Below are 8,772 nucleotides of genomic sequence, written 5' to 3'. Positions count from 1 at the left end.
ACATGCAGGATCTCAGTATCTTATAGCTGTTAAAGGTGCTGTTCAGTTATCTCTGTGAAACTAAACTATTTTGTAACTAAATGTAGCATTAGAAACATCATTCTTAGAGCTGCTGAACACCAAATCACCTTCCCGGAAATCATTGTTTAAACAGGTACAATTTTGGGTCTTTTATATTTTTTTTTGCTAGAAACACTTGTCATATGACACTAAATCAGACATGGTAGTTTGTTACCATGGAAACTGAAGCAGCTTCTTAAAGGCTTGTGTTGTTTTTATGTGACTAAGCCTTTCGAGGAAAGAATAGTGACAGATCTGCTAAGGTTTATTTGAGCAACATACTGAAAGGTGCAACTAATCCTGTCTAGGTGAAACAACAAGTAAAATTGTGTAAGAATACTCCAAACCCAGGGACATGTTTAGATTACATGATAATTCAGTATTCCTAGCACTTATTTTGATGTGTCATTAAACTTGATATTAAATAATTATGCGTATGATAAACCGCCAATTTAGTAGCCATGACGCACACACAATTTACAGCTTTCCCTGGACATCACACTAGGTGCCCCTATCAGCTAGTCAGTCCTCTTGTGCTTTCTTTGTGGTTGCTTGCCTGCTTGTGCAGATACAGGACTGGGAGAATGGCAAGATATACTGGCTGTAAATACATTAGACCGTTGTAAAAATGTACATACAATACAGATTAACTTGTAGGTATGTATAATGCACACCTTCCCTTGTGAGTGTCCTCAAATAATGAAAAATCATGAGTATTATACATGAGATTTTACAGTATAATAATAACTATTTCGGGGAGAGACATCCCTTTAATACCATCTACAGGTCTTTTAAAAAGATGCCAAAACTAATCCTGGCAAGTTCTATGAGGAAATACAGACATTATGGATGGGGGAGAATGTGATGCACACAGCTGATATAACTCACACCCTTCCCCCTTAAAAATAATTTTTTCCTCCACACTCCACATGCCTTGTGTAGGAACCCATCTGCAAAGTGGGTTGTGTTGCAATCCATGAAATCGGGAAATCGAACGTAAAAAACAAAAATGGCATTTTAATATAAAATGACCAAGTTGTGCCTAGTGAATGTCCATCAAATTTAACACATTCACAGAGTTAATGATCAGTGCAGCGACAAATCAATTGCTGTGCAGCAAAATCCTTTACGCAGAGTAAAGTCATTTTCTGGACTCCTGCCTTTGTCAAGCTCCATCTGAACTCCAGTGCAAAGAAATATTGAGCTTCCCACTGTACAGCCGGCAACATCCATGGATTTCCAGCAATCTTCCATGAGAACCTGCAAATAAGTACAGAATACATATTAAGCAATCTACCCATGAATAGTAAAATGTTACTATTTAGTCCTGTCCTTCATAGCTTGAAGGCACACTGGTCTGTGCTAGTATTTCAAGCCACAGAATTCAGGGATCATCTTTGAGATCTTAGAAACATATGTGACTTTGGGTCTTGCTCTTTTAAAATATTTCACAAAATTCTTAAGGCTAGATTTAGATTTTTGTGATTAAAATGCCATCTGCTAACCTTATGAGCCACCACCCCTTATAGTCTCCTTCTGACATCACTAACCATGTAGCTCCAGTACTTTTGTGAACTACCATAGTGCATCAAGACTACAGGATCATAGTTGTTATAGTGGCTTTTATGGCCTATGGATTTTTGAGGCATTAGGAACCCAAGGTATACCCCTACCAAATAACTATGTTGAATAAAAGCACATTTCTGATCAATTTTACATGCTGCATTCAGTTTTTACTATCTGGGTGTCCCACTGTACAATGCATAGCAATGCGGACCTGTTTATGGTTCAAAGGGCGACTTTAGAGGCTATGAGGCATGAGAAATATTTGCCCAAGGGCAACATTTCACAGCTAGTCTCAAATTTCACACAGCCTGACCACCCCCTCACAAGGTACTAAGAATTCCCTTATTTAATCCCAAAAGCAGAGCATGTGCCACGTAAATTCTTTAAGACAAATCTGCATAAATGAAAAAGCTAGTCAGCATGTCCAGCAGCACATTTCACAAACTGTTCCCTTTATGCTCATTCCCTGAAGCCCCTTAAAACACAAAGTATCTCCTACAGAAACAAAAAATAGATGCAAAATATCATAGCAATAATGCAGTACTCACAGTTGTCTATTTGCACTGGGCGGTTTTGTATTAGCTAATTACAATATATGTTAAGTATACTTAATATAAGTAACGATATGCTGACTTTTTGTACATTTCTCACAGCTGATCATTAGAATACTAAACTATAACTTTATCCTCATTATTTCATCAATATGATTACCTTTTGCTCATCTTATGCTGAAAGATACTTCCATGTGCTTACAAAAGCTGTTGGGATCAGGGAGTAAGGGACAGTTGTCACGCTGCTCCAAGTATCACCTGAAGGGTCATAGCAGTCTAGGGTCTTGCAACGTTGAGTACCACAATAGCCACCCACCACATACAGTCTGTTTCCGGAGGCCACTGCACGGCAGCTAATCCTCTTGGACGAAACATCTCCAAACCTGCACCACTGATAAGTCTCACTGTTGAATCGATATGCAGAACTGGCAGAAAACTCTGTATCCCCTCCTACTACAATGACATGATTCCCCAATACTGCAGCCCCAGTGTAACGCCAAGCCTGAGGGCAGGTGGCAGGCACTGTCCATCTGTTTTCAAGAGGGTCAAAGCACTGGACTTTGGGAAGTTTTTCACGGTTAACACTGGTGCCACCAAACACAAATAGTTTCATCTTTGCTCCCACCACTGCAGCATTGCTCACACCTTCTCGGAGTGGAGCCACAAGTGTCCATTTGTCAACTTGAGGATCATAATGTTCAACTTGTTTCAAAGAGACAGAGGGAGAGGCTGGGAAAGCCCCTGTCATGGCTGTATGTCCTCCAACCACATATAAGCAGTTATCTAGTTCTGCTGACCCATGGCCAAACCTGGCCACCAACATGGGTCCTGCCTTAGACCATTCATCATGAAGTGTATCATAGATCCAGACATCTTTAGATGCTCCATTCTCTGCACCCTTACCACCAGTAACATAAACCTTGCAGCCAATTGCACATGCGCTGCATTCTTTGCGCGGGCTGGGGATGTCAGTTTTGGGGATTATTTCAGTGGTCTTTTGGTCCAGGACATAGATCTTGTCGCACATGAAGGTTTGTCCCCCTAAAAGAAGAAGGGCTTGACTAACTTTCCGAGGCCGGGCACAAAAGCCAGTCACCACTCCATCATTCTGGAGAATCTTTGTTCGGCATCGAATTGCCTCTTCAACGATTTCCTTTGCCAACTTGTTTTGAATCACAAACTCATTTTTAACTAGAATTCGTAAGTACTGCTCAGGCAAGAGTGCCAGGCGTACACAGCGCAGAAGGTCCGGGAGGTCATCAAGGCGAATACATAGATCGTATTTAATCCAACCCATTACGGCCTCATACACCAGACTCTCATCTTCAACCTCAAGCTCTTCACTAAGGACCAATTCCATTAGTTTTATTTTGGGCAGTCTGAGAAAGTCCTCTGTTTTTGATAACTCTACAAAGTTAGCGAGGCACATTCGCCAGGACAGCTCCAGCAGCCTTTCACAGCAATGTGCATCTGATATTATCATCATGTTTAAGCAGTTGGCTGGGTGAAGGTTCTTCTCCAAGAACTCTGCTGCTGCATCCCGAATGTCATGAAACTGTAGCATATCTCCAGCCTCCAGCAGGGACTCAGCATTTTCCTCATTGAATATAATCCTGGCAGAGTATGCATAATCAAGAAGCAGCTCCAAGACTTCAGGGTGGAGAGCATCTTGGAAATTGACTTCTCCATCCTGGCTCTCTTTTAGCCCACCACTGAACATTGCCTCAAAATAACGGCTACTGGAGGCAAGCACAGCTCTGTGACAAGGAAAAGCTCGGTTTCCAGCTAGCAGCACCACATCTGTGAATAGACACCGCTTGCGCAGCAGGTTAAGTTGTGTCAGCAGGCTGTCAGCATGGCCAGGCTTGTGGAAGAGGTGAATATTCATTGAGCCGGTGCTGGAACGGGACTTCCGGTTCTCGTGGCTAGTGACAGACATTTTGATGGTAGCGGATCTGAAAAGAAATAGGGATTTTTGTTTCAAATTTGATACATACTCAGCCGTTTGATGCCTTTGCTACCTTGGCAAGAGTTATGGCTATCTTGCCATTAGCTAATTCATTGAAACAAAAACAACTGTTGTAATGCTCGCTTTCATAAAATATTTTGAAAGTGGTGTAGGTATGTCTTTCTACACTTTCAGGAACTGTGGAAGACTGAATGCAAACACAGGTAAGCAAATAAGGGCCCAGGGTTTGTTATTTTCCACCCAGGTACTGAAATGAGGTTAACAGAGAAGGTGAAAGTGCTCCCTGCCTTGTTCCTGTGAACTGGAACAATGGCTAACATTAAACCAGTTGCTTAACCATATGTGTGCTAGATTCTATGTGCCTGGATCGTAGGGTTAAAAGGATCGTAGGGTTAAAAACTCAAGATACAAAACATGTTATATCCAGGGGACACATTTTGTAATGTTTATCAAACACCACTGTAAGAAGAACGACATTTTTCACGGATAAGAGTATGCAGCTTAAATGAAAACAAGCTCCTTGACTACTCTACTGTGAAGGGCTGACCCCAGTGAGCTTCTTCAGTATCAAAACTCAATTTTGCCCTTAGGATCTTCAGGGGTAGCTAGCCTGACCTGCATTGTCTTCCAAGTACATCATAACCTAAGCATATCCCACTTGATTTTTTTTTCCACGATCGATTTTCTCGATCTTATCATAAACAAAGATTCAGAAAACAGTTAATTACTTCAATATACAAATTAAGCTGAAAGGTAACTGTATGAACCTGCATAGTCAATTGAGTCCAGCTGGTCACTTGTGACTCTTTATGTGTGTTGTGCATTAAACATTTTTTGTTCATTAAGATATTTTTTTTCATATGTATGCGTCACCTGCCATAGTAAATGAAATGTAATGAAGAAATATAAGGTGTGAAATATAATACAATGCTATTGGTCCTGGCAAAACCTTAATTCTGTAGTTTCAGCATCTTTTACATCTAGGGGAGAAACACCGACATAAAGTTAATTTAACTACGATAACTGAGAATTGCAGCTTGGGGGATCTGGCTATTATCCTGAAAAGTTGATAAACGATACGATAGACTTACGGGCAATAACTGGTTAAAATGAAAAATGAGAAAAAAACGTAATTGTAATATATGAACATATTTTGTGACACCGTAATAACTATTGGTCTTTCAACAATCTGTTGCCTTTGAAGCACATGTTAAAACTCAGGTCCGGTCAAAGTTCCCCCTGCTTATTAATAATTAAACCATGTCAATGTTAACAGTCTCTAACTAAACACACACAACACCCTTTGTCATTTCCTGGTACACAGAGAAGCGGCACATTAAAGGCATGTTAAATACCACTGCTGGCTAAAGTTTTAACCCACTCATCACCGGAAAACAAGGGAAGCTGAAATACTTTACTGAAGTCCCCTCTGACTGTCTCACTGGGTGACTTGCTGATAATCAAGGAACGTCAAGTCAAAGAAGGTTTTAATTTAATAGGCAGCGAGGCATGTCCAGGCAAATTCTATATTTAAATCCTGTTTAACAACTTTCACTAACCTAACAAAATGATATATATATTTATGCGCTGACGGCCGTAAGCTCTGTAGTCAACCTGCATTAATTTATCAAGGAAATAGATTCATTTCATGGAGCCTTCTGTTAGCTCTTGAGAATGGCGCAGCGAGACCTAATTCATCCGCATGAATGATCCACTCAGTCCCACTCATTCAGTTCGTGCTGTGGGTCCTTACATCTACCATAGGAAAGCTTAAGCTTGCAGGTGGACCATTTTAAAATATATACTATTTTTAAACAGGATTGGAGAGGTAAGAGGAAGAGCAAGACAAAAAAAGCATTCAGGAAATTTTACAGATGTGAGCAGCTGCTGGATTTGGCATTTAGATTTAAAACCCTATTATAATTTTTTTTAAAAAGTAATGGAGATCCTCCAAAGTAGCTACATCTATTGGAAGGCTAGTCCATGGCTCTATTGCCCTATTACATAAGAATATGGGGAGGAATGCCTTCATAATTACTTACTGAGCTTCAGAAGGTTTGACGGCAACTTATGGTTTTTAGATTTCCATGCGAGCCTGCGGCAAGAGTGAGACACCAGGAGCTGCAAAAGCAAAATTCAGAGAGGATTAGTTTGAGGGATCAATATTTTAGGGTGTGCTAGGTGTCAGTGCTAGATGTCATGCATGGGGATAAGCGGTCTATGAGCAACTATGCACAATGGCTGAGAATGATGGGAGTCAGGGGATACCCTACAGTGGACTGATGTCTCTGTGTCAATGCCAAATCTAATGATCCTTAAAGCAAATGAGGATACCAGACCATACACAACAGGACAAGTAGCACTACAATGATAACAATGGGGTGCAATGTTTATATAGACTAATCCTATATCGGATGTAGTGTATCAATCCAATGAGTAATGTAGTAATTGTCAAACACGCATGATACTAGATGGTTATATAGAGACTCTCAATGTGAAAACACCTAGTATATTCAAATACAGCACAACTATGCGCCTCGTGCTCTCTACAAAAATGAAACATTCAGATGCATTCCATTACAAGAAACTTGCTTAAAAAAAAAAAAGAATTACCTGAACTAGCAGCTCAGGTCGCTCTCGCTGCCGTCTCTTCCACAGACTGGCTCTCCCGCAGCTGGGACAAAGCCTATTTACTATTCAAAAAATCCACACCACGCCTACCTCACGCCAGCCAATCAGCATCTGAATAGGCCCACTGAGCCTTCCAGCTACGCTTCCAAAACCCCGAGACGGGAGGATTTTGGGTCATAGTGCCGACCCGTTCTCACGAGCACGTACAGACAGAAGGAATGTATATACATTAAGGACGTTATTATACCGTTCAGAGTTAAATATTTAAGACAACTCACAAAATGTATCTCACCCCCCCTGCTTTGTTGAGGTTTAATTTTTTTGGGGGGGTGGTGATATTGGTAAGAGGGAGGCTGGGGGTTCTCCTTTTTCTTTCTTTCTGCAATGTTGATTGTAATTTGTTCTTTTGTTTATGAACACGAAACAAAAATATTGTTTAAAATGTATGTCATGGAGGGAGGGTATCCTGACGTGAAATAGGATTTTTGATTAATGAGTGCACATGGATCTTTTTCTCTGATTTACTGCACAAAGTACAATATATATATATATATATATATTTATATAAGGTCTGCAGTAAAAGCAGAGTTTTTTTTAAATAATATTGTTTTATAACATTGTAATGCAATGTTAATTTACGTATCATAGTACAATGCCATACGACATTGTTTTATTGTATGAAAAAACATGGCCGTGTACTATAGACTTGTTAATAATAATAATAATAATATTATATGAAAGTACCTGCTTATCCCAATTTTACTCCTTGATCTGAAGCAACTCTATTTAAATTATACACAATCCTGAAAAAAATTACCATCTGACTTGACTATAATTTACATATAGTTTGGGTTTATGGATGACCTCTGGCATGTGAAATCTCACTCCTTACACTATATATACATAACCCCAATATGTTTAATTATTTAATGCATATGAGAGCTGCATGGCCCCCTTACATTTTCATGGATTCTGCATTATTCCCCCATCCTGCATTTGTCTCTTCCCTCACCCTGCAGCTAGTCCAGTGCTCGCTTTGGTGAACGATAAGTGCGGGGATTAGTTCAGACTCCCATACCAATGCGTTGAAAGAATGCCCTTTGATTTTAATGGGGGCACTATCATGCCCCTGATTGGATGCTACAAGCTGCCAATCGGTGGCTAGAATCACTGAAGGAGGGCATCTGCAGCAACAGGGCTGCAGTTATTACACCAACTAAGTCTTTTTCTTCTTTCGGAAGAATGTGTATTAAAGTATTCATAGAGTATTCTTCTGTAGAGAGGGTCTCAGGGGCATTAAACTGTCCATTTATGTCACCTGCATCAAGCAGGGGTTTCAGCTGTGATATACCATCAAAGTATAATAAGTGGTCAATACCAAATTATGTGACCATAAAAAACTGCCCCTTCAGCCTAAAATACATAAATTAAGGGTAAAAAAAAACACTTGCTCACTTGGGCGCAAACACTGAGATTTACCCCGCATGGGAATCTAACACATAGAAACCAAATTGGTGTGGCTCTTTATATATATGTATATACCGTATATATTATATGTGATATATGTTTACATACCAATTTGGTTTCTGTGTGATTGCATATAGATCCATATATATATAGGCAGCAACATATATTTTGTTTAAGCACAAACAGAAAACTGCTGCCTCTGCTGCTTGAGGAGCCTGGGAAATAGCTCACACCCTGCTAAAGAGCTGTTTAAAGGAGCATTTACCCTCATAAATAGCACCATAAATTATTTTATACGATCTTCCCACCTTTACAAAGCATGTTTCCGCAAAGCTATAATTAATAGGACGTCTCAAAGAAAACAACTGCAGAAATACACATTATTTTTAATTAAAGAGGCTTGCTAAGAGGTTTCCCAGTAAATTCCCACCGTTTTCACCACATAATTTATTTCACAGAAAAGCAGTTTATTTTTTATTCTACAAGTTATATGAGATCAATATTGTTCGTTGAAATCTTCACTTGCTG

At 39.8% G+C, this 8,772-nt stretch overlaps 1 protein-coding gene across 1 annotated transcript; it reads right to left on the bottom strand.

The window, feature by feature from the left end:
• Window positions 1-452: 452 nt before the first annotated feature.
• LOC128493290 (ectoderm-neural cortex protein 1-like) lies at window positions 453-6,807 on the bottom strand. The gene is made up of 4 exons (XM_053465729.1): window positions 6,760-6,807; window positions 6,189-6,267; window positions 2,338-4,132; window positions 453-1,320 (listed from the first exon to the last, which is right to left on the bottom strand). The coding sequence occupies exon 3, from the start codon at window positions 4,114-4,116 to the stop codon at window positions 2,350-2,352; it is 1,767 nt and encodes a 588-aa protein (XP_053321704.1). The 5' UTR covers window positions 4,117-4,132; window positions 6,189-6,267; window positions 6,760-6,807; the 3' UTR covers window positions 453-1,320; window positions 2,338-2,349.
• Window positions 6,808-8,772: the final 1,965 nt, after the last annotated feature.

The sequence above is a fragment of the Spea bombifrons genome, chromosome 1 (genome assembly GCF_027358695.1).
Source record: "Spea bombifrons isolate aSpeBom1 chromosome 1, aSpeBom1.2.pri, whole genome shotgun sequence".
Classification (NCBI taxonomy): domain Eukaryota; kingdom Metazoa; phylum Chordata; class Amphibia; order Anura; family Pelobatidae; genus Spea; species Spea bombifrons.
Note: the sequence above shows the minus strand (reverse complement) of the source record. Positions and strands in the feature narration are given on the sequence as shown.